Source organism: Petaurus breviceps, unplaced genomic scaffold (genome assembly GCF_028583685.1).
Source record: "Petaurus breviceps papuanus isolate PSGF00001 unplaced genomic scaffold, PetGlider_PUasm1.0 208, whole genome shotgun sequence".
NCBI classification, from domain to species: Eukaryota; Metazoa; Chordata; class Mammalia; order Diprotodontia; family Petauridae; genus Petaurus; species Petaurus breviceps.
Window position 1 is genome coordinate 12205493 of NW_027185852.1, and position 25984 is coordinate 12231476.

General features: G+C 44.7%; 2 protein-coding genes across 5 annotated transcripts in view; one reads left to right on the forward strand and one right to left on the reverse strand.

The window, feature by feature from the left end:
* The window catches only part of LOC138165273 (centromere protein R-like), a 55504-nt gene extending 41191 nt beyond the window's left edge, over window positions 1-14313 (forward strand). For 3 of the 4 annotated variants that reach the window (XM_069093418.1, XM_069093421.1, XM_069093422.1), the window contains 3 exons: window positions 906-965; window positions 8195-8245; window positions 13953-14313. In XM_069093418.1, coding sequence (XP_068949519.1) covers window positions 906-965; window positions 8195-8244 — 110 coding nt within the window. In that variant the 3' untranslated portion in view covers window position 8245; window positions 13953-14313. The remainder of the gene's footprint in view (window positions 1-905; window positions 966-8194; window positions 8246-13952) is intronic. The other variant, XM_069093419.1, reaches the window with a different exon arrangement.
* Window positions 14314-18038: 3725 nt separating this feature from the next.
* The window catches only part of LOC138165272 (dolichyl pyrophosphate Man9GlcNAc2 alpha-1,3-glucosyltransferase-like), a 49460-nt gene continuing 41514 nt past the window's right edge, over window positions 18039-25984 (reverse strand). Inside the window, exons 11-15 of the mRNA XM_069093417.1 lie at window positions 25486-25570; window positions 23737-23807; window positions 21665-21733; window positions 21338-21536; window positions 18039-19344 (exon numbers count right to left, since the gene is read on the reverse strand). Coding sequence (XP_068949518.1) covers window positions 19147-19344; window positions 21338-21536; window positions 21665-21733; window positions 23737-23807; window positions 25486-25570 — 622 coding nt within the window. The 3' untranslated portion in view covers window positions 18039-19146. The remainder of the gene's footprint in view (window positions 19345-21337; window positions 21537-21664; window positions 21734-23736; window positions 23808-25485; window positions 25571-25984) is intronic.

A 25984-nucleotide genomic window follows, 5' to 3' on the forward strand; every position in this document is an offset into this window, starting at 1 on the left:
CCATTGTGCAGCTTTCATGAGCAGAAGTGGAGCAGATGCACTTTCTGCCCTTTTCCAGACTGAAGATGTTCCTTCTGTGATTAGCCATTTGGGGAAGGGGTTGATATTTTCTAGTCTGATTAGATTCTTAAATATATCAGACATGGCTTGGTGCCATTGCTGTAATTCCTCAGTGGTGGCAGGAATGCTACAGCTCGAGGTAAAATGAGAGAGAGAGCCCTTTAACTGTTCCTCAGCAGGGATGTGGCATTTCCAGAGGTTTCTGTCTCGAAGGCTGTTTGCTTGTGCATGTGGTGGGTGCTTGCTACGAGCTCGTGATGCCTCCCACCTCCTGCCCTTAGATCACAGAACATCTGGGAGTCTCAGTTTCCCAGTCCGGGAAATTGGGAAAGTGACACCCATCTCATGGGTCATTCTGAGAATCAGGGAAGATAATGAATGGAAAAGCAAAGTTTACGGTGCTTTGTAGGGTTAATATGGTCATCCCATGAACTGGCTTCCATGAAAGAATTTCGGTGCTAGTGATTTTTTTTTTATCTGAAATATCAGATATGTAGCTATTAGAAATAGCTGTGTCATGTGAAGTTTTGCAGTGTGCAAACAGTCTTAATTTCTTCTTTTTGTTCCAAAGGCCTCCCAGCTCCTCTTCATCCAAGTAGGATTCCAAACCAATCCCCCAGACCATGTCTCCCATGTCTGGGCTTCTCAGTATGTTCCAAGCCCCGACGGGTCCCAGGCTAACTTAGTTTAGGAAAACCTGAAGTTGTGTATGTTAAGGCTACACAATCTCATGCCTGCAGTTCTGTGTGATTTTTCTTTCTTTTCCTGAAAAAGCTGCTCTTTCTGCGTAGGAGTACCTGAAAGCTGGTGAGTATTAACTTTGAAAGATGATTTTTATTTTTCAGTGATGAAAGTAAGAAAACAGGAACAGCTCAAAAAGAAAACATTAAAACATTTCCCAAGAGGTAAGAGTATTTATTGTTCTCTCTCGTGTATGATAGCGCCCCCTGATGGGTTGATTCAGAGGGGAAAGTCATTCCCCACTGAGTCCGTTGGAGTTGGGTGTCTTGGGAAAGGCTGTGAACTTCATGTGGGAAACTGGAGAGATGCTGAGGCCTGAGGCCACCTTCTTATGTGATCTGAACACAGTTTTGAGTGTATGGTGTCAATTGGGCCTTTTTCCTTTGAGAAATAGAACACCGAGCAGACAGATCATCAGAGCCACCAGTGCCTTGGTCTGTCGGCCTTTGGCAGTCATCGGCCAGTAGAGAGGGGTCCTCAGAGTCCATCGGCTGAGCTCTCTTGCTCCTTAACGTTTCTCAATGGGAGACACAAAGTTGAGTAGTGTCTACACAGTTCCTGCTGTCTCAGAAAATCTCCCGTGGTTTTTCTTGGTTTAATTTTTTTGTGGTTTGATGTTTTTGATGAACTGGGCCAGTTTCCAATTAGCTTGAACCTGTTTGCTCGTGAGTTAAGTGATGGTAGCACTCACACCAACTGAGTGGTTTCTTTTCTCGAGGCAGAGCTGTGCTGTTTGTTCATTTGTCAGCCTGCTGGCCTTTGAGCCAGGAAGCTCTGGGCTCAGATCTCACCTTGTTCTTGTCTATTTTGTGACCAGAGGCAGATCACAACTCCCCTGAGGATATTTTTTAAGCCTCTAAGTTGCTGATCACTGCATCTGTGGAGGGCATTTTCACATGTATAAATAACTTCTCTTCCCGCACTCCCACCTTTACCTAAAACATTGCAAAGATCTGGGGATCTGAGTTGTAATTACAAACTTCTCAGCACGGATTCATTGTATACTACAGGAGAACTGAAGCCAACAGCAAACAAAGAGAAAGTGTATCCAAATATCATTCCAAAGGCTTCCCCTTCAGGGCTCTGAGAGAGAAATACCTCCTTTTCCCTGTGTTGATGTCTGCAGCCTCCCAATTTTTAGATAGTTATTGAAAATCACTGCCCCAGACAGGTGGGTTAAAGCTTGTTTTTCCAGTATGTCAGATCATTTATTAGATGCTCTGGGTGACTCTCTCGTGTTCCTGGATGGTGCTCTCGCCAGAGGCGATGCAAGAAGTCTGTGCTTTCCGAGCTTTCTGCTTCTTTGGCTTGATTTTCTGTGTCGTTGGTAGTGAAGGAGGAGCTGGGCCGCCATTTTGGTTGTTGTTTACCCGTGCTCAGTGTCAGACATCAGCAGATCTGAAGAAGGAAGTGTAGGTGAGGTTTCCTTTAAGTGAGTTTTAACCCAGATTCAGGAAGGATCAGCCTTGGCTTATTCTCGTGTTGGTACTTACTTCCAGCTTTTTTCTTTTTTTACATTTTTTTTTTGGTATCTCTTTTCTCTGTTATACCATTAAAGATTTCAGGAGCTACATAGGGAAATGCCAGCTAATTCTTTTGATTCCTGGGGTTTTGATAATATTAGGAATTTTAAAAATTAGAAGGACTTAGCAAGACATATTGGGTTTTGCCATTTAACATAATTGTGAAGCCCCAAATAAATACATAATTATTTTTACTGTTCAAAGACTATCCAACAAGGGTAGAGTTTTCATGGGCTTCTGAAGAGAACTTGTAAAATATTTACAGAATCAGGAGCGTCAGGAGAATTCCTGCCCTGGGCCCTCAGCTTTGGGGTTTTATGTCATTGACTTATCCATTTCATTACTGATCTTGTTCTGTTCGGTGGGGGTTGTATCTCTCACATCAGCAATAAGAAAAACATTATGAAAATGAGAGCATTGTTTCAGATAAGTAGATACTTCCTAGTTCATACGAATGAAGTATGTACATTGGGCAGAGGGAATGTGAATCTTCTTATGGTGTGAAGAAATATAATCAAATGAATTCGGTTTTGTGAGAACTGGGGATGCATGCGGGGTGTACAGAACAGAAGGGATTTCGTTTCCAAATAGAAACTTGCATCAAAGAAGGGTTATTTCTTTGTTTTTATAAAATACAGTAGGAAGTACTCCTGACTTCACATTCCTTAAGAATGTTAACTTTGTGGCCATTTGGTAAACAGTGGAATGAAAGATTCTTTGACTATTGGATTTGGATGTGGATTTTCATAATTATTTTTAATTAGTTATGCTGAAGATTTAAAACCTAGGCCTGTTCTGTGGTTTGATACAGATGGAATGTCACATTCTCATCACATGGTAAGGCATGAAATTTATTTACTTTACATAAACAGCCTCTGCTTAAAACAACTCGATACAAAACATTCCTTAGTCAATGGGCAGCATTCTTCAGCATCTGGTGTATTCATTTTTTGTTACAGACATAAAAAAATAGCTTCATTGTTTGTCCAGGACTAGCACTCAGAGTAAACAAAATGTTTTTGATTAGAGTGTAAGCAGACTGCACAGCATTTGCCAAGAGATGAAATCTAGACCATGAGCTTCAGTCTAAAACACATTTTATCTGTTCTGAGGAGAAATGTGTAGGTTAGGTTATGCATATTTTAAATGAAAATGTAAGCCGAACTTTGTGTGCTGATAGCAAACAATATTCCAAAAAAGCTGACTTTTTCAGCTATGTACTATAGAAAATATTTCAGAATTTCTACATCTAGGCTTGAAAAAAATTTGTCTGAACCAGAATTTTGATGTTTTTTTTTTTACAGTCTGCTGTGTTCTTTTTACATTGCAAAGGGAGGCTTGGTTGAAGGATTTTTAAATGACCAAATTCTTCCATTATTCTCAGACTATATTGTAGATTGAATATTGCCTTTTCTTTCCACTACCCACTAGAGTAGGTTTTTTTTTTCTTTTCACTTAAAAATGTGATTCTCTCTCCCACTCAGAGCCTTCCTTGGGGAAAAAAAATCAGCCTCTAAGCCACACACTTTTATTCCCATAAGATGACTCTTTGTTTCTTTTTTATGTGTACATTAGTCTACATCTTTTTCCAAAGATGCACTTCAGTTGAAAAAAGCCTTGTTTTGAAGTTTTAAAGATGAATTTTAGGGGAATAACAACAAAAAATATCCTGCTCTAATGCTATTACATCCAGTGTTCTTGGAAAAGAGGAATGAAAGTCTTCCTTTTCTGACCCTTCAGTATACATTCATGTACATCTGCCAGCCTCAGCCAGACCTCCAGAGAAACGATTGTTAGGCTTCCGATTTTTGTCCTCTGTTTACCAATGTTTTTGTAGCAGATGTACAGATTATTTAAAAAATGACTACTTTCATCTTACCCAGGGGTTTAATGAAATCTTAAACTGGTCCATTAATATTCAGGGGCTACTCAATAATTTCTACTGTGTTCACAATTTCTTGTTCTAAAAGGGAACGTCATTTGATCATTTAAATAATGAGTAAATAATTTTGAGAAGTGCTGTCGGGCTGGACTCACTTAGCACCAATTATGTGTAGGAGAGGTCTGAACAAAGTGCTCCTCAGACATTGCAGCCATCCAGGTGCTCAGGTTGTGCTGATGACAACAAAATGAAAAAGAAAGACCGTAATAATTCTGACTGGTTTTCTCTGCAGAAGGTATTGATTATTTGTGTGTGGTGAGAGATTTGGAAAATTCAATTAAAGGGCTTGTGCAAAGCTTTCATAAATTCTCCTTCTCCAGCGTGTACACAGACATTGGTGCGTATTAAATCAATGCAGCACTTCACAATATATTTTCTTTGAAACATAAAAATAAATAACATTTAAACAGTTCTGCTTACTACAGAAACAAATTTGATTCTGTGAGAAGCCTTTCGTCATGTGCTATCACTGACTCGCACACATTTGCCAGCTCTAACAAATTTTACCGACATTTTCTCCGGAGACATATCTCAGATACTATGAATGTTTAAATGAGCAGATGTGCAAGAAGGGATGTCAGCAATATAAAAATTGATCAGTTAAAAGATAAAAGCATAAGTAAAGAGATTTGTATGGTAGTCTTAATAGGTTTTATTAAATAAAAATACTATAAAAAGACAGTAATGAATAGACCGAAGGCTTTAACTGTGCTTGAGGTGGAGAAAATTATTCTGCTACATTTAGAAGAAGATTGGTTTTATGTCACCCGCCAGGTGAACATTTTTTTCCTGTTTTAGCTCTGTAAATGTTAGAGAGCACTGAAACTTGTCCTTCTGCTGTCCTCCCCCCCCCCCCAAAAAAAAAACAACTTAAAAGATTAGACAAGTTTTGGGAATTTGTGGTTTACACATCTATAAAAGGTATAGAATTAAACCAGTGGATTGCATAGTAATTAATAGTAGGAAGGGGAATGGAGAAGACATCGGATTGACTTCAGGCCTCATGCTGAAGAACAAAATTTGTTTTTATTCAAATCATAAGGGAGGGGGAACAATCCAGAAGAAAATCAGAATTTTCACGAGTCACTTTGAGATTAGATTCAGCCATAATGTAGTAGAATGTAGAGACACAACTCTGAGGATGCCTGTGTTTATGTCATTGTTGATCCCAGCTTTTGGGAGGCGTCTTCTACCTTCACCATAATTGAAATTTCTAAATAACTATAGGAAGAACATTTTGCTATAATTATGCAGAACCATTTTTAGCTAACCATCAGTCCCATTACAAAGCTCTGTCCAGGCAAGGTATAACCATGCCAGTTAGTCATTCCACCCATGGTTCAATTAGGAAGTAAGCTAAGATAAGATTTATTAAATCATTAAATTAAAATCTTCCTCAGGCTGAATCAACCCAAAAGTTGTTTCTGTAATACTTAAAAAGCATATTTTCTCACTTCAGGTGTAGAATGAAATCTAAACCCTCCAAAATGTGAAAGACTAATTATGACATTGATTTTTATTATATTTTTAAATGATTATGGAACATCTTCGATGTAACAGAAGCTGCCTGAAGCAGCAGGGTTCTGGTATATAATCTAAAATATAAACAGCCCATTTCAGATGGTCTTTTGTATTTAAAACAAGCTCATGAGTTATAAAAATATATGAGTTTGCAAAAATTCTTACCAGCACTTCCATTCTTCGCCAGTGTGATAAAAATAATTTATTTCATTTCAAGGAGCATCTGTGTATGCTGACAACTTATGACCTTAGTGCTGTTGATTGCATTTAAGATATTCTCTGAGTTACTTTAGGATCTGGTATAATAGTAGCTTCCTGGCCTTGGATGGTTTCTTACTGTAGGCCCACTGTTGTCCTTAACATGTAAAATGATTACACGCCTTCCCTCTTTACTTCCATTAGCCCTCTGGAAGCTTTCAGAGCCATGAGAGGGAAGGAGGAACTGGGACTAAGGGGAATCGGGACAGGCTTCCTGGAAGACAGGACTTGAGCTGTGGACGCCATAGGCAGGGCTGGATAACTCAGAACAGTTCACTAATCCTTCCAGGCCTTGCTGGATCTGTGAGCTCATCAAAGTGGGTTCTCCTTTCTTTCCGTGGAAATCTCGCCCACCAGGCCGTCCCATGCCCCGTGACTCTTGTCCTCCAGAGATGATCCTCAAGATATGTAGATACCAGTCTGTGCTGGGGCTGTTTGTCTGTCATCCTGCCGCAGGCCTTCTTTCCTGGGTGTCTTCTGCCCCTCTTCTTAATCCATCATTGGGCTGCATGACAGGCCTTCCCATCGCCCTGGGAGTCACCTGTATGTGTCCTCACTGGGCATGGTGATACTTTATTATTCACCACCCTAGGGCAGAGCCAGAAGAAGCCCAAGGTTTGAAAGATGGGTTTTTATTTCAAGGAGCAGCGTGGGATCTTCAGCCTTGTTGCACACACTCCCTAAGGCCTCCACCTGTAGCTCAGCTCAGGGCCAGCCTGGTGTCTTTCTGCAGTGTCTGCCCCAGTGGGTGGGGTGCTGTTGGACATCCAGAATCAGAGTTTGGAAGTGACCTCAGCAGCCATCTGGACCAGCCCCAGCTTGGACTCCTTTCTCCATCACCACAAGCATCTGGCCTGTGCTTGGAGAGCTCCCAGGAGAGGAGGCAGTGTGGCGTAGTGGGTGGAGAGCCATTGAGGTCCATGTTCACATCTTGTCTCGGGCAGGATGGACAGTTTTGTCCCTTAGCACTCGCTGCATGCCCTGGCACCTGCTTGAAAGCCCTTGGCTGTGGATCAGGTGGGGAGCTTCCTTCACTCTGGAGCCAGTGCCCATCCCTCCCCTGTTCCTTAGATCAAACCTGACTTGACTCTTTATACTCTGCCCATTGCTTCTAATTCTTTCCTGGAGCCAAAGGCATCAGCTTGTCCCACTTCTACTTGATACCTTCTCAAAACTCAAAGCACCAGCACTTCTGCCCCCAGGCTTCTCCACCCATGTGGCATTAACTCTGCTCCAGCCAGAGGCCCTTCGTGGCCATTGGGGTGAGCAGAGCCTTTTATTCCCTGCCTGATGCTGGCCTGTCTTCATCCCTCCCTCACCCACTCCATGGGTGGAGGCAAACTTCTGGCTGCCTCCCATGCATGATGTCCGGGGGATACCCCATCCCTTCACCTCAGCCACCTTTTGTCCTTCAGAGTCAGCTCAGGTGACACCTCCCATGTAAGACCTTCCTGATTTCCCCAATATGACGCTGTCCTTACTTTTTGTACATTTTACCCCGGCTTAGGTGCACCTGTGCTTTCCTCTCCCGGGTTGTAAGTTTACAAGAATGATCTTGAGATTTCATCTTTGTGTCTTGTGCACCAGCCACACCGTAGGCAATTATTAATGGGTCAGCCTGGCTAATCACCAGAGGGGTGATGGAGGAACTGGGGGAGGGCTGGGAATTTGAGGAAAGTCTTCTCATAGAAGAAAGTGGGCTGGGTTTGGGTGGACCCTCCCAGCCCTGCTCAGGTGAGCCTCCAGCGATAACCAACCAACTCCAAGTTTTCAAAAACAAAAATCCTGCTAATAATTGGTGTCTGTCTGCCTTCCTCCCAGCTCCCCCTTTGGCTTCCTCCAATTCCCAGGTGACAGCCTGCCTCCTCCAGGAAGCCTGTCCTGATTCCCCTCCTGCCAGTTCCTTGTTCCCTCTCACAGCTCTCTCCTGTGCGTAGATGTACTTGTTGGCACATTGTCTCTCCTTGAGGCAGGGATTGTTTGGGCATTCCTTTGTATCCCTAGCACTTGGCACAGTGCGTAGACTTTAGTAGGCACTTAATAAATGCTTATTTATTTTTACTGTACTTTGATTTAATTAGAAATATTTACTTCTAGTTTTTGACGAGTCATTGTAAAATCACTTTAAATTCCCCCCCCCCCCCCACAGATTTTGGTCATCCCAACAGCTATGAATTCCTCAAATCCATTATTAACTAAGGTAACATTTTGCTTTTGTGGCTAAATTCTACAAAATCTCTTTGTTTTTGGCTTAAATGGGAAAATTGCTTATACTGCTTATCTTTATTTTCTGTTAGAAAATATAGGTTATTGTCTTTTAATTGAGCTAGTGCTATTCTGTTGAGGTCTATGTAAGAAATTATGGTAGGAGCAAGTGTCAGGCAGAGACAGAAAAAACATCCTTGAAAAATACCATCCAGTTTAAGAGATGGCAATTTTCTCATGAACAAAGGGGCAATTGAATTGTAACAGGTCTTAGTTGTGAGCAGCTGGCCCAGGGCTGCCAGGTCATGGGTTGCAAGCAAGCTCTCCATCCAGCAGGCTGGCCAAAGAGGGCTTGAAGGTGGCCTTTAATGTCCTATCAGAAACATAGCAAGAAGATGAAGCAAAGGCTGCTATCGCCTAATGCCTTGTACTTGTATGGGAGCTGAGCCCCCAGTAGTGATCCACTCCGTTTCAGTCATATAATTAAATTGTTTGGCTGATGAAGAACCTCTTTTTATCCTTTAGCTCATCTCTGAATGGTGCTTTATTCTTACCCAAGGTTGCCAGAACAGAAAGCCTGTGCTAATTCATAGGGGGTATGAGAGACAGTGCTGTGAGGGGAGCCAACGAGACCTGTTCTGGCCTCCCCAAAGAGACAGCATGACAATACGGTATCGAAGCAAAATTCAGCAACACTTGTTAATGTGGCATTGAAATATCTGCCTCTAAATAGAAAGATTAATGTCACTGAAAATGTTTGTAAAGTAAGTTACAGGAAATGGAAGTTTTCTTAGAAAGTAATTTCTGTGACCTCCACATGGAGCTGGGTTTCTTATCCTTTTTTGTGTGTATGCAGCTTGGTGATGTATATGGACCCCTTCTCAGAACACTCTATTTAAATGCATAAAATACAGTCTAGAATTACAAACAAAACAGTTACATTTAAATAGATATTAAAATGATTTTTTTTAAGTTCACGGGTGCAGAGAAATGTCTATTCTGATGAGTCCAACTTCGGTTACTTCAGTGCACCGTAGAGGGCCATTAACCAAACCCTGACTCTACACAGATCTCTCTCTAAAGGAAAAGGCAAAACTTAAGACAAGATCAGATAATGTGTGGTGTCCTGCCTAGTGTGGGGTGCCTAGCTAAGCACCACCCATTCCTGATCGGGGCCCTGCTGGGCAGGTTCAAGGGGGCTGTCATCTCCGTCTTCGTGGACTCCTAATGAGGCCAGAGCAGTGAAGTCAGATGGGCCATCACCAGCCAGCACACTGTTCTAGTCTGAGGCTCAATTCCCAAAGGAGGACTCTTTGTCACCATCTTGTCTTCAGGGAGGGTTGTATCATGGTAGGACAGAGAGAGGGCCTGGGCCTGTGACTTTCTTGGTATATGAAGCTCCCCATAAGGAAAGAACTTTGACTAGTGTAGACCAGGTCATTCTCTGCAGAGCTGCCTGCAGCGCTAAGAAGCCAGACCTCTAGACCGGAGTCACAGCCAGGATGTGTTAGAGGCAGGACCACGTCTTCTTGAGGCCAGTGTTTCTCTTCCTTACACCATACTGCATCACTTGTCTTCATGTGCTATGAAATTCACGTGGAATTAGCTTGGAATCTTCCAGAACCAAGAATTAGGGTTATTGTATCCCTAATGGCCCCGGGGGCCTCCAGGATTCATCTGAGGCAGCCCATTCCATTTTTAATTAGTGCTGATGAGCTGGAAATGGTTCCTTACACGGAGCCTACATCTGCTTGTGGCATCAGACTTGCCTGGTCTCTCTTCTACCTGACAGCCTTTCAGATATTTGGGGTCTGCAGTCATTCCTCCTCCTTTGTCCTTCTGCAGGTCAAAGACAGACAGCTGCTTTGGGTGTTCCTTGTGCGACACGGGACCAGGCTCCCCCCCATCCTGGTCACTTGGTGTCCACTCTGAAACAGGACACCTGCATCTTAACACTTTACTCCCAACATAAGCAAGGTGGGGCCTCCTTGGAATTCAACCTTTGTTTGTGGCACAGCTTCTATGATGCAGCGCAGGATTGTGTTAACTTTCTGATGCCTCTCAAGACCATGGGCTGCTCCTGCCCCAGACCCTCCTTACACAAATTGTTGGCATGCCATGTGTCCTCCCATCTTGGTCAATGCTTTGCTGAAGTCTGTGCCAACGGTGTCTATGTGACCTGTTCTTGATGAAACCATGATACATGCTGCGTTTGCCTGATGAATTTCGGTTACCAGACCCACGTGAGTGACATACCAGGATCCTGAGAAGCTGCTGGATCCACCATCAGAAGCCTCTGAACAATAAAGAAGAGGGAGAAGTATCTCAGTTAAACCTACAATGTGCCAGGGAGCACTAGGGACGCAAAGAATGGCAAATGGGACTTACAGTCTGCTAGGGGGAAACAGCAGGCAAACATGTATCTAGACAAGCTCTAGCCACAATAAGAAGATGCTGGCATGAAGAGAAATTGGGAGAAGCTTCTAGTAGAAGGTGGAATTTTAACTGGGACTTGAAGCCAGGAAGGGCCAACAGGTAGAGATGAGGAGGGAGATAATTCCAAGCATGAGGGGGTTGGCCCTGAAAATGCAGGACCAGGAGATGGGAATAGCAGAGGTCAGTCACTGGGGGAGCCATAATGGAGAGTATATATAAGGTATAAGTTTAGGAAGGGATTTAAAAGCCAAATGGGACTTTATATTTGATCCTGGAGGCAATAGGATGGCCCTGAAACAGAACTAAAAACTATTCCACAGCCTCAATTGTGTGACCAAATTCTATAAAAGTGTGGATTGTAAATGAATGTACACAAAGGAATCAGTGATCAGCAAAGTGTAGGACAGCTTTCCTAAAGGCATATCACATTAGACTGACCTTCAGGACATAAAACCCAGGTGTGATTTTATTTCATGTTTGGAGAATCTGAAACCTGGGACAGTAGTAGCAAAGTTAGCAAAGAGCAGAGGGTTTAGGAGGAAAGCTGTTTAGTTTTAGATGTCTAATTGGCAATTGGAGATGAGAGACTGGAGATTAGGGCTGGATGAGGAGATCCAAGAATTATCAGCATAGAGATGACTATGGAATCCATGGGGGTTGAGGAGATTACCATGTGAAATAGTATAGATGGGGGAAAAGAAAACAAAGAAAAGAGGGTCCAGCAGAGAAGACGTAGAAGCAGTAAGATGTGTAGGAGGAGGGCCAGGATAGAGCGGTGTCACGAAACTGGAGAGAAGGGAGTCATTGAGAAGAGAATGATGGTGTCAAGGAAAAGGAAGACTGAGAAAAGGCTATTAGACTTGGCAATGAAAAGATCACTAGTAACTTTGGAAAAACAATAATGTGGTAAGAAGCCAGACTGTAGAGCGTTAGGGAGATAGTGAAGGGGGCAGCCAGGTGGTGCAGTGAGTAAGAGCGCCTGCCCCGTCGGGAGACCTGGGTTTGGTTCCGGCCTCGGATACTTAACACCCACACAAAACACCTGGCCGTGTAACCTTCTGCAAGTTACTTAACCCTGATTGCTTAGGGGTGGCCAGGTGGTACAGTGAGTAAGAGCGCTTAACCCCGATTGCTTTAAAGAAAAAAAAAAGATAGTGAAGGAAAAGGCAGGGGAGGCAGCTGTGGTAGACAACCTTCTCAACGAGTTTAGTCACAAAAAGGCATCATATGGGATGATAGGGATGAAGGGCTGGTTTGTGTTTTTCTTTAAGGATGGGAGCAGCCAATAGAGAAATTACAGATAATTGAGGGGGCCATCTGCCAGCAGAGATGGGATGGAATGAGATCCCTTGTGCACATAGAGGGCTTAGCCTAGGGAAAGAAGAGGGTCAGCTCTTCATGTGAGACAGAAGTGAAGGAGGAAATAGTGGCATCTGGATGATAGGCATTGAGGAAGGGAGAAAAGCTCTGCATGAATAGCCTCAATTAAAAAAAAATAATTTGTTTATTTTTATTTTGCAACATTCAGTTCCAGAGTCCCTTGAGTTTCAAATTTTCTCCCCCTCCCTCTACCCCCCCCCCATCATGATGGCATGCACTCGAATGTAGGATCTACAAAATCTTCACATTAATCATTAGGTTGTAAAGACGGATTATAACCGATGGAATGATCAGTGGGAAAGAGGAAACAAAACAAAACACGAAAAAGAAACAGGGCAAGTCGTTTGTTTCAGTCTGCGTTCAGACTCCACTTCTCTTTCCCTGGATGTGGAGATCTCTTTTCAATCATGAGTCTTTTGCAGTTGTCTTGTAACTTTACATTAGCCTCAACTTTTTTTTCAGTAAAATGTGAAATAGGTTCTTAGCTGAGGTTGAGAGTGTAGAGGAAATTCTGCAATGTTCTAGAAGGGATAAAAAGGTCTGGAAGAGCTGGTGTGAGTGGGAGAGAAAGTTGATCAGAAAAGAGTAAAAAGACACCTTGCAGCAATGAGGACCCAGTTGAGAAATTTGTAGTGGATTTAGTCAATCCAGTTTCATGAACACCCCCCCTCTTCATCTCTACCTCATGGTTTGTCCCTTGAGGCTCAGCTAGAATCTCACCTTCTGCCACAAGCTCTCCCAGTCCTCCTTAATCTTAGTGCCTTCCTTCTGGGACCACCCCCAACTGCCTTCCGTTGTATTCCCGGTGCTTAGCACAGTACCTGGCACCTCACAGGGGCTGCCTTCACTGTATATTACTTTATTTAAGCATCCTGAGATTTCTCTAAATTTTTCACGTTGGTCATTCCTTATGCCAGTATCACCTTCCTGTACCTCAGCTTGTCTAGCTCTTCCTCAGTCGGGGGTGCCTACTTTGTGTCCAATTTTTTGCAACCACAAAAAGTGCTTTTCTGAGTTTTTCCGTATATATGGACCTTCTCTTCTTTGACCCCTTGGGCATATGCCTAGTGGCAGGATCTCCAGGTCAAAGACTGCAGACACTGTAGGCTCTCTGTCAGCATGATTTCAAAGTGCTTTCCAGAATGTGTTTTCCCTATCTCTTTGTCCTTGATAGTTTAACCTGAACCTGAACGTTGTTTTGATTTGCCTTTCTCTTATTGGTGATCTGGTGCAGTCTTTCACAAGATTGAGTTTGCAATCCTCTTGAGAACAGTGGTTCCTCTCCTTTGTCATCCCCTCTTTTTTCCAAGGTCACCATTAGCAGCAGGTTCTCTGGGCTACATCCACAAGAAGCCCTGTCACCAAGGAGTCAGTGACTTGGATAAACGGGTGACTAGATAGCCATCAGCCAAAGCACCTGCTGGTAGTGTCCGTGCTTCCACTCAAGGGGCTCATTGGGTTGGTGTTTTTAGTTGATGACTCCAGGATTTAAAACCGTCAGAGGTCTTTGCTTCAAGATCCATGTTTGTTCAGGCTTTTGTCCAGTCAACATAAGGTGAAGAGTGCCATGTCAGAAGAAAAATGTTGACTGCTCCTAATTAAGCAAAAGTATTTTATGATTGGGCTCACAGATATTGCATAGCTGACTCAAACCTAAGCAAATGGCTATGAAGTTGCAAGTATCTGGCCAGAATTGAATTTTCAAAGGTATGAGAAAAATGTTGAGTTGCAAAACCAATCCTTTAAATACTCTTGCTGGCTTGTAAATGCTATTTTTAATATCTGGAAATGGGTACTTGATCATTTCTTAGCTCAAGTGTGGTATGCATATGTTAATTTAGAAGCTAACGCCTGATGACTTAATCATCATCTTTTCTGTCCCACAGGCATTAGGAAGAAATGCATTCAGTAAGAACACCAAATTCGACATCTGTTTGGTCATATTTAAAGGGACAGAAGAAATGTTTGTAAACCAATCTGCCTAGCAAATACCAGCTCAGGATGGCTCACGGAACTAGGCAGGTGCACATCAAGATAAAATTTCTTGCATCTAATTTAAACTATACTACACACACCAGAAGATAATCTCAATGTAAATAATACATTTCTTCATGACTCTTTTATGAAAGCTTGTATGGAAAAGGATCCTGATTTATTATTCTGTTGCACTTTTTTTTTTTTATACTTTAAGCACAGTTTTCTTATGTGGAGGTTTTAATAAAGCACATAGTAGTATACTTGATGGAATTCTATTTTTTTCCAGTTTTTGAAAAGCACTAAATTTCACAAATTAAATCTTATTCCCAGATTAAGAGACAGATAGCATCAAACTCATGTATGTTTTTGAAGGGGAGAAGGCCAGAGGGGCTTGCCAAATTTCCCATTTTGTGTATCAAAAACCATCCTCTCCTTTTTTTACTTAACTCATGTTATTGTCAAGGTGCCAGTTTTTGGTTTTTCTTAAATCTTTATATATGTGTATGTATATATGTACATATAAATGTATATATGAGGAAGGGAATAAGCATTTGTGCCTGCTACGGGCCAGGCACTGTGCTAAGTGATTTACTGTTATCTCACTAGAAATAATACAAATAACATAATACATAGAATGCATGTACATGGATACACATTTAAAGATCTTGAGTTTTTAGTGAACTGTGGGGTCAGTATGAATCAGCAAGGTGCTGTGAACATCAAAAAAACCCAAAACAAACCAAGGCAATCTTGGACCGCACCAAGACGTGGCTTCCAGGAACAAGGAGGGAATGATCTTCCCACTCTGTCCTGGTCCAACTCTGTCTATAACAGTGTTTGCCATTCTGGACTCTTAAACACTTTAACTGAAGAGACCAGAGAAGGGGCACATAAGACTGGTAGAGAGCTGTGGTTTTGGCTGGGGAAGGTGGGGTGGGGTGGGGGGGCCATCACAGATTTGTTCAAGTTTCTGAAGGCCTGTTATAGGAATAGGGGCTGGAGGCCCAGGAGGCAGGGGATGGAAGGGAGCAGTGGGCAAAGTTTCAAAAAAAGGACAGACTTCCTCATAATGGTAGCTCCCCAAGTGGAATGGACAGCGAGTTCTTCCTGACTAGAGGCAGCGATTTGGCCTGAGCTGAAGCACCAGGGTCATTCGCTTGACTGGCCACAAACACAAAGTGTGCCGTGATTTCCAGTGACGCACATGTGATATTCGTTAGCTGCGTGAAGTTTTTTTTTTTTTTTTTACCATTTTGCAACAGTGGCCACTGTGGTTCAGGGGAACATCTCACTCTCATGCCTCTGCTCTGGGCTGTGCCTGATGCCTGAAATGCATTCTCTCAGCCCCTCTGCCAGTTAAATTCCCCAATCCTTGACGGCCCAAGCCCAATACACTTCCATGAAAAAACTGACGCTCAGCTCTCAAATTTGCCACTGTGCATTTCCTCAGCCTCACTCAATCATCCTCTAGGATCATGTGTTGCAATGATCTTAGTTGGTGTCTTAACCTGTACCAGACTGTAAGTGCCTTTAGGGTAGGGGCTATCTGCTGAATTCTAGGACTTCCCCCGATGCCTAACAGTGTTCTAGACACAGGAGCTGTCTGGTAAAAGCAAGTTGTATTTGTTATTGCTGTGTTTGTCCTTCATTCTCGAAAAGCACCAGGACATCAGGGAGATGATGACATGACTTTGACGTGGGTGAGGGAGGGCTGTGCAAGGTCACCAGCCTCACTAAGCACTGTCAGAGACCCAAGCCAGTATGAGAAATATGTGAAAATACCTAAAACAGAACACCTAAAGGGTGAGGATCACAACAAATTTGCCAGAAAGAGAAATCTGAAGTGAATTAATGAAACAAAAATAAAAAAATATCTCCTACAAAGGGCAGACAACTAACCCACTAGAGCTATGGGCCAGGCACTGGACAAATACAAGTAAATGAGGTAGTCCCTCGAGGGCCTTGGGGAGCTTACATTCTAGGGGAAATGGCAAGACTCCTGATGAGCAGGTAGAAAAATCAGAGTGAGTCAAGCTGCAGATGAGGCTCATGAAGCGGTGGTCCAGGCTGGGGCCTTCCTTGAGGGGACAAGGACACGATAACCCTCAAGTGCCCACTCTAGGGACCTGATGATTTTTCTCTTACTTTCAGGAAGTTTCCCAAATTTTAAGACTGCCCTAATATATTCACTTGGCACGGCCTTGGTCTCCATCCCCAGCATATGAAGCAGCTTGCACTGAACAGGAACCAAGGGGTACATAACCTTGCTTCAAGCTGTGTCAGCAGGCGCTCACTGCTCTTCAGTCGGTCAGTGTGTCTGACCTTAGGCCATCCAAAGCTTTCCTTCTAACAGCTGGGTGGGCTAGCTGGCCTGCACCACTCCCCAGTCTGGCCCAGCAGAGATCAGGGGGCTTTATCACCGCTGGAGGCCACATGAAGGACAAAAGCAGAAAGATGTGCCCACCGAACTCATCTTTTCATATGGGGAAGGAACACACAGTCCTGATCTCCAAATGACTCTTAGAGAAAAGAGACTGATTGAGATCCAAAGCCATCATGCTCCCTCCCGCCATTGTCCCATCACACAGGGCCTTCGCAGCCCACCTCCAGTTATGCTTTGTCATTTGGACAGAATGTGCCACCAAGCTTCCCCCCCTCACCTTAAAGGGCCACAACTTCTACTGGACAAGAGTAGGGAGCACACAACTAACTTTACTGGAGGTAAGGATAAGGACACTTCTCATGAACAGCCCCTCCCTAAAGAGGGACCATTAAATTACAGAGCAAAGGTTCATCCATTGTACTTCACACCAAGGAAAGAAAACAGCATCACTTCTGCAGTCCACTGAAGCCCCTGTACTTGTGAGTCCTTAGGAACTGTGACCTGGTGACCCGTTCTGTGGGCCTGTACCAGTGATCCCATCTTCTACATGCCTCATGTCCATTCCACAGGAACTACTTAAAAGGAGAAATTTAGTATTTTTAGTCATCAAGCTTGTGGGTTAGATGGTGCCTTGTCTTTGCATCTCCCTTATATCAAGTATGGCACCTGACAAAGAGCTTGGTCATTGGGGCCGCTAGGTGGCACAGTGAATAAAGCACTGGCCCCGGAGTCAGGAGGACCTGAGTTCAAATCAGGCCTCAGACACTCAACACTTACTAGCTGTGTGACCTTGGGAAAGTCACTTAACCCAAACTGCCCTGCCTTCCCCCCTCCAAAAAGAAAAAAAAAAAGAGCTTGGTCATTGTGTCAACACATAAAAAGTATAATGCATGGAGAACCAAAATGCCCTCAACTACTCTGACCCGAGAAGTCCAGAGGGTTAATTTAAGTGAAAGCTGCTTTCAACTTGAATTATTCAAATCATTGCATCAATTTTTCAGTTGTCCGGTAAAAACCTTCATGTTTACTATGCCAGAAGATATTAAAGAATTCATGGCAGACATGGAGAAAACTCTCTGGGAGGTAAGCCTTCTGACTCACTCATCATCACTCAGGTGATAATGAAGCTGTTAAATATTTTCTATTCCAATTTGTATATAAAACAGCTACAAATAAACCTTGAAATTTCTCATAATTTGTATCATTGTCTGGTGAATCTTTTTCCAATCTCTCTCATGCATTAAATACAAACACAGTGCTAAACGCCCTCCCCGTAAGGCTCTCCTAGTCAGCCCCGCTGCTGACATGCGGGCAGTGATTACGGATGGTGGCCATGGATGGGGAGTAGGGATCCTGCTGATGCGGCAAGGATTCAAGGCTGCTCGTCGATGCTGACTCGCCCTCAGTCTTTGTGCACGTTTGCTCTAAGAAAGAAACACTTCATGATTTCTGACTTGCCCACCCTGGGGCTTCACACCCACAAGCTGGTCACGCGGTCTCAGCTGGCCACTCTCCAGAGCCGCCGTTGAAAATGCCATCAGGGGTGACCTGTAAGCTCTTTACTAACACATTTTCATTTCTAGCGCACTAAGAATTCACTCTTTAAAAGTACTACCAATGACATGATTTGCTTTATTTTTTATCACAAGGTACAACAGAAATACTATGGCAGAGGTTAAGACATGGAGAAGATACAACCTTTATACTGAGATTCCTTGGTAGGAATGGGCTTTGGCAAGGGGAGCCTCATTCTGCCTTATTAGGGGGTCATGTTAACATGAAGTGCGATACTGAGGCCTAGTTATTACTGGAGTGGCCTTGGCAGAATTCACTGTGTCGCATGAGGCACGAAACACTGGGGATAACCACTGAAGTAGACTGCAGAACCCCATGTAGAAGGGACAAGAACTGTGGAGCCTGGATTTAAATTGGGAAGAATTAACTTCTAGATGCACAAAGCAAATCAGCCCTCTAGGTAGGTAAGTCTTTCAGCTTTGTAAAAACAAATGCATGCCCATGCCACAAATGTCCAAATGAATGGATGGACTTAGAAACCGTCGAATTTCAAACATTTTTATATCGCCTAATTTTTTTAAAATCACCCAATGCTGGATTTCCAAGACTGTTTAAAAACCACTCAGGCTTGACGAACCCAACTAAATCTGTGGGAAAGTCCACATACGCTCTTTGGGGATCATCACAACTCCTAAAGCAGGTCTTCACCTGGATTTCAGTGCCTTCTTGATAAAGAGAAGGCCATCTCATCCCATCAAACTCCAGGATGTGTGCAGCCAACCCCAAAACACAACTAGGAAACATCCTTAAGGAACCATCAGGAAGCACACATGCGCCTTTCTCACGATGACTATTTATGAAACCCTCTCTTGCCACGGCTAAGGCACAGCTGGAAGGAAGAAGGCCAGTTGTTCTTTGGTCCCTATCTGGGGGCCTTGGGGGTCTGAGCTCAGGACTTCACTGGGGGGAGAGCTCCAGACCTGTGATGTCCTGGCTCACCCGGCCGCCATCTATGGCGGAGCCAGCTTCCCGATTTCAGCCCTCCCCCTCCTGCCATGCTGCCTCTGGTGTTCCCCAGCCTCTCTGCTCTAAGACACATAATCCTCTACAGAATTTTGCTTTTGGACAGCACAAGTTAACCTGAAATTTCACCAACAGTCACATTTTAAAAATTATCTGGCTCTGCTGCTTCTTCTTGAGGACAATTAGTTGATTTTCTTCTGGTTTCTTCCATTTCCGTGATCCCAGAGAATTATAATGTTAAAGTAGATCAAGAAAAAGAGAAAATGCAAACAGGAAACAAGACACACAAGCACAGGAAAGAGGTCGGGCAGCGTGGGTGGCGGCTCCACAGCAATGCTTGTGACGGTCAGAAGGCTCATCATCGTCATGGAGACTAGGAACTGTAAGGAGAAGCAGAGGTTTGAGCAGAGGGCCCCGGCGTTACAGAGGCTGCAGTAACATTGCCACATGCATTTTTCCCACCAGTCCCCTTGGAACAAAAGGCGGATCTGATCCAGATCTCACAGCTGGTGTCCCCTCCTTCACACGTCCACGCACCCCAGTGACTTCTAAGTGACTGACATAGCCAAGCTGACAGTGACATAACTAGATGCCAGCTCATGTCACCAATGCTCATTATCAATTCAGTTCAACAAATCTATATATGAACACTCAGCATGTACTGGTCCTGCAGGAAACAGCTTAGAGCTCACTGCACATGACCACTGAGAGAAAGAACGAGAGACAGCAAAGATGAAGGAACAGGAAGAGGAAGAGACTCCCTAGAGGGGAAGATGCCAAGGGGAGGAAAACCCAATTCCTGAAGGGCGGGACCCTTCATGGTGACAGTCTACAGAGCATGGAGAAGCCAAAATGAAAGCTTCATGCCATAAATGGGGTGTTGGGGCACACCCCAGGGAGACTGTGCTGCCTTCCTTGGACAGAAGAGCTTCTTCTGGGGGGACCAGGTCAGTGCCTCAGGATCATATGCCAGTTTCTACTTGTGGGACGTCTACACTGAGAAGTGTCACGTCGAAGACCAGAATACCCATCTCTCCTCTATCTACTGGGCTTCGACCCCTCAGCAACAAACATCAGATCAGGTAGGCATGACAATGTTCAGCAAGGGCCACCCCCCAAGAAACCCTACTTCGTTGGACGCTCTGCCTTCTGAGTGTGTTAAGGGCATTTTAACAAACCACGCTGCTTAGGCACCTGTCCTTTAAGTTAAGGTGTCCATGATCACCTTAGCCCCAAGTCACCTTTCTCATTTACTAGGAGAGCACCAGGGGGCAGTTGAAAGTTCTCTGGAATGGAGTCATGAGGTCTGGCTTTGCCCCTGGCCAAGGGCAGGTTTATTGTACAGTGGGGATAACAGAATTTGCACCACCTCCTTTCCAAGATCGTGGTAAGGAGAGACTTTCGCAGAACTTAATAGTGTGATTTAAATGGGTGTTGTCATCATGGCTCTTCGCGTGGGCCCATTTTTTCATCTCCCTTACTAGACTGTAAATTAGCTGAGGGAGGTCCTCTGATTCCTCTTTGTATGCTCCCTCCCCCACACCAGAATGACACTTAGTAAACAGTAGGTACTCTAGAGATTCCTGTCAAATGAACTGACCTTTCAGGGAAAATAAAAGGAAATAAGAATTAATTCTGGTTTAGAAGAAATATTCTCTTAAACTTTCTGGAGCAAAAACTATACAGGCACAGTCTTGACTGTTTTGGTTAGGCACCTTATGTGATGCCAGCATTTTTTATATTATGCAAATAATGCCCTTATTTTTAACCATAGTCCGTGATGAGGAATTTTTTTTAAGGCAGGGCAATTGGGGTTAAGTCACTTGCCCAAGGTCACATGGCTAATAAGTGTTAAGGGTCTGAGGCTGGATTTGAACTCAGGTCCTCCTGACTCCAGGGCCGGTGCTGTATTCACTGCACCACCTAGCTGCCCCCAATAAGGAAATATTTTAAAAAGCATCTAGCTGGGACAGCTAGGTGAATAGAGCACTGGCCCTGGAGTCAGGAGGACCTGAGTTCAAATCTGGCCTCAGACACATAACACTTACTAGCCATGTGACCTTGGGTAAGTCACTTAACCCCAACTGCCCCTCCAAAAAGCAAAAAAAAAAAAAAATCATCTAGCAAAAGGCTTATTGATGTAGCATTTCTGTACTTACGGCCAAAGAGCCTCACGTGGGCCTAACAGTGGGCCCCAGGGGCCCTTAGGACAGGTGCAGAGCCGTGCTGGTCAGCAGGAAGCACAAGCCTCGGATTATCCTTGGGCAAGGCTGCACTCTGGGTCACTGAATGCCTAGTCCTGATCAGGAAAGCACTGCTGCCTCTACAGAGATGGGCGATACAGGGCAGTTCCTTGACGATGAGGTGACTTACCCAAGCTTTCAGCATTTTAGCAGGAACCTTGAAGCCGGGGATGTGCCTCTGAACATACATGGAAAATGACTTTAACTGCAGCTCTTCTTCAGAAACGTTTTCAAATATCGAAAAGGAAGCTGCACAGGCCACGGAAAAGCCCAAGGTGGTCCCGAGGGAGGCCAGCACGAGCTGGTCCTTCAGAAGAAGAGGAAGCATGCTGGGGAGGAAAACGAGCCATACACAGCCACGTGAAACTCGATGGGCAAGCCTCGAGGGAAGCAAGGAAGCAAGAAAGGTCGAGTGGCTGACAATGAAAGACTGTGTACGAAGGCCTGTCTGACTCACCTGAACGTCGATACAAGTAAGAACCAGACTGACATGAATGGAACTTCATTTAGAATTAAGCAGACTGGTCTAAAAGGAGAAAGAAAAGCATCTTAATATACAGAACACAAAGAAGTGTAACTGTGACTCCTGCTTTTCAGCCAGGAAGTAGATACTGCACCTGCCTTCTTACTGGGTGAAGGCAGAACCTTTTGTATGGAGCTGATGCACCCCTGGTCCTTTTCTTAACAATCCAGAATAAGGGAGATTCCAGCTCCACAGAAACTGCCTAGGTTCCTTCCTGGAGTGGAGGCAGCTCTGCATTGCACCCCCCACTGTCCGGATGTCATCTTTTCTCTCTCTTGGAAACAGTGGAGCCTAGGAAGTCTACAGCAAACCAACCTCACAGATTCCCACAGAATGTTACAGCTGGGAGGGATTTAGGACTTGTCTGGCCCAACCTTCCCATTCTACAGATGAGCAAACTGAGGCCCAGAGAGATAAAGTGGCCTAGACCATCTCAGTCTCTTCCTGATGGACTGAGTGGCCTCTCTAAGCAACAGAAGAATGAAAGCTCAGAGGGAATGGGGAGGCGCATGATCTGCAATCTGCTCATCCTAACGGGTCTCCCCAGTCAGCACCACCCAGCTTCCCAAAGAAGAGAAAACCAATGGGTGAGAACAGCAACAGAGGTCAAGGGCTTGTACAGAGGACAAGAGGAGGAGGGATGAGGAAATAAGGGGCCAGGCCACACTGCAGACTGAATCCAAAGGATGAGCTAACAGAATGATGCCCACGAGAGGCTTGTGCCTGACGTGTGCTCAGTGACCTCATCAGCACTCACTGGAGGAGAGTGAGGATTCATGCCCCCCGAGGGCACAAGGCTTCCCCTGGATGATGCCAGGACTGGCCAGCTCCATACTTTTCCTCCAGATGAGTGTGTGCTTGTTCCATTCCCCTGTCAAAGATGACAAGCTCCTAGCTTCGCTGTGGATGGGACCTCACCCAGGGCCACCTGCAAGGGCGTGTCTCACAAGAACTTTCTTGTTATGTGGCAGTGATGCTTCTCGATCTGAGCAAGGTAGGCAGCCCCACAGCCAGGCCTGAAGAGCTACTGGGTGGGGAGGGGGATCCCGGGTAGAGTGGGGGGGGGGTGCTGAGTGTTTTTTTCTTTCTCTTTTTTAATAGGTTTTTTGAGGGGGGAAGGCAAGGCAGTTGGAGCTAAGTGACTTGCCCAAAGGTCACACAGCTAGTGTGTCAAGTATCTGTGGCTGATCTGAACTCAGGTCCTCCTGACTCCAAGGCCGGTGCTCTCTTCACTGTGCCACCTAGCCACTCCATGTCTAGTGTTTTAGAGCCCACTGGCTGCCGTGCACAACACACCTGCATTGGTCACGTTTTCTCCATCACTTTCTTGCGTCTACACAAGCAATACTACAATAAGCCATGCGCTGACTTGTAAGTTTGCTGATTACCAAGGTGTCAATGCTCTCCTGCGAGCCAGTACCTTCCCCCCACCTAAAAATACATGAGAATGGGAGGAAGAGAAAAAGAAAAGCTGCTGGATTTTTAACTCAGACGTTCACATTATCCACGAGTAAACAAGCCTTTTCTTTCACCCTCTCTCAATCAACTGGATTTCAGCAGTTGTGGCTTTCCTGTTCTAGAAATCCTCAGACTGGTTCACAGGACTGTCATTTCAAGTGAAAACAGGGCTCATGTGATGTGCCCTGGGCGGTCACCAGCAGACTGGACGTGCTCCTGACAACAATGTGGCTTCTTCTGAAGTCGGCTGGAGATTCAGTGGCCAGAAGAGAGAGAAATATGGGGAAGGGAGAGATCGAAATGGAGGCAGACATGGGCGGCTGAGGTTTCTTCTGGCTCTGAATCTAGAACCCAACGAGCCATTTAAGAGATTACCTAGCCTCATTCCACTCTACAAACATTTATCAAGCCCCGGGTGACTATTGTGGGGCTCACGGGCATCTCTGTGTTTTATTTACTTATTTATAATGCATGCTAGTGTGCAAATTACAGGATACATTTCTATCTATAGAGCACAGATTTATCACATGTAGCAAGATTTTACTTACAATGAGACCAAAAGGATGGATTTTTCATGTACTTGGAAGGAGAATAGGAAGAATGACAAAGCACAGCTAACCTTTACAGGAGGAAAAAAAGGAAAGTGGGACATTAAATCAATACATACAAAATGTACATAGTAATTTCAGAATGATTCCTTTGTAAGACGTGCATAATGCCATCGGAATAAAATTCATTTAGACCAGTTCTAGCATCTGCACTAAATACTTAGAAGCAACATTATTATTAAAAAGCTACACATAACTACTTATAATGTACTCATTTAATAAGAAGCAAAACCTCTGAGCTCTTGGATCTGTACTTTGATCTTCCACTTACAATGTAGAGATTTCAAAATAAAGAGTATGGCTGGGTATGAACATCACCATTACGCTGTAATTCCTCACATCTATCTTAACTCTAAAAATGTGCTGTAAGTTGAAGAAAAATGATTAAATTCATAATTCTGTTTTTCAAGTTTAAGAAAACAGATTTTGAAGAAATCATTTTCAGCGTATAAATTTTTATTCTCAAAAATTACCTGTAATAAGAGTCCCCCATAGAGACAGTAAATTTAAAAAACTTATTGGATCACATGTACTCAAACTAATGAATAAAATTCCACTTAAAAATAATAAATAATGAGAATTTTTAAGCTGTGAAATAAGTTGGCCATAAAAACACTAAGATTCACTCTGGAAACAGCAACATTAGAGTAAAGGAAATCACTCCTATACGTCAATCATAGTGAAGATAAGCATGAGGCTGGAATGAGAAGGGCATAAGGAGAAGGGCTGCTGGAGTGAGGGAGAGGATGGGGACAAGGGAAGAGGGCTTTGGAGAGCTCAGCAGGGGGCGCACAGGGGCTCACAACACGGTCTCAGGACTGAAAACAGGAGGGCAAAGCTAAGTGCTTCTAAGAGCCTCACTGGGCAGTGCAGTGGCCCAGCAGATGGATGGAGGGCCAGCCTGTGGGTGAGTCACGGCACCCTGCTTGCCTCAGTTTCCTCATATGGAGAAGGAAATGGCAAACCCCTCCAGCGTCTCTGCCAAGAAAGCTCCCAATGGGATCACGGAGAGCTGGACAACTAAAAACGATGGGCCAAGGTCCTGCCACATCTCTGCCCAGAGCCCTCTCTTCAAGCCAGAATCCTCACACTCGTGATCACATTCACTGCATGACGTCCACTCACTGCACTGGAACAGACTGTTACGTGAATCCGTAGAGCCTCAGAACCTCCTGCTCTTCCTAAAGCCTCCGCCTGTGAGACCCACGCCCTCTGAAGGTCCAGTCTCCAGGAGAACAGGCAGCCCCTCCAAAGTACCAAGGAGAGTGTGATCCCAGGAGAACAGAATGGGAAAGCTACAGAGGGGGGCAGGGGACTGCAGGAAGAGGAAGGGGAGGCTGGGGATGGGGGCACAGGGAATGGGGGTGCAGGGGATAGGGGGGCAGGAGGGTATGGAGGCAGGAGATGGGGGCACAGGGGGGCAGGAGGGGATGGGGGCAGGGGATGGCAGTGGGGCCTGAATTGGGGTTCAGCAGCTCCTATACTGCAGTTCCCTCCTAGCTCCACTAGGCCACACTGTTTCCATAAAAGACATTCTCTTTCTCCTCAAGGAGAAAAGCTACTCCAGACAAAGCAGGACCTGCGAGCAGGCCCCAGGCCCAAGGACACCTCCAGCCCCACAAGCCCACCGGCGGCCCTGAGAACGTGACAAAGAGAGTGACCCCCTTGCTGAGGGAGGGCAATGCTCACCAGAGTGTACCGGAAGCCCCTCAGCCGGGGCTGCAGGGTCAGCTTCACACACGCAGGAAGCAGGCTCAGGAATGTCAGCACAAAACTGGAAGAGTTTAGGGGTGTGTGTGAGCGGATCCTCCGTTCTCCACGATGGCGCCTGCGCCCCCCAGGCTTTGTTCTGTACATACGTTGTATCTGAGCTCTGACCCCTGGCCCCGCCTGCACCCACCTCACTGCTGGTGTCCCCAATGCTGAGCACAGCGCCCAAAAACCCACTACACAATTTTCATTATAAACATTCTATTTTTCAACTTGAGAAATTTAAAATTATGGACATAAAAGCAACAACAAAACTGTAATGGAGGCAGGCAGCTACTAGCACAAGGGAAAAGAACGCTGTGCCTGGAATCAGGAAGGCCCGAGTTCAAATTTGGTGTCAGACACTTCCTAGATGTGAGACCCTGGACAAGTCACTTCATCTCTGCCGGCTTCAGTTCTCTTAACTACAGCTAAGAAA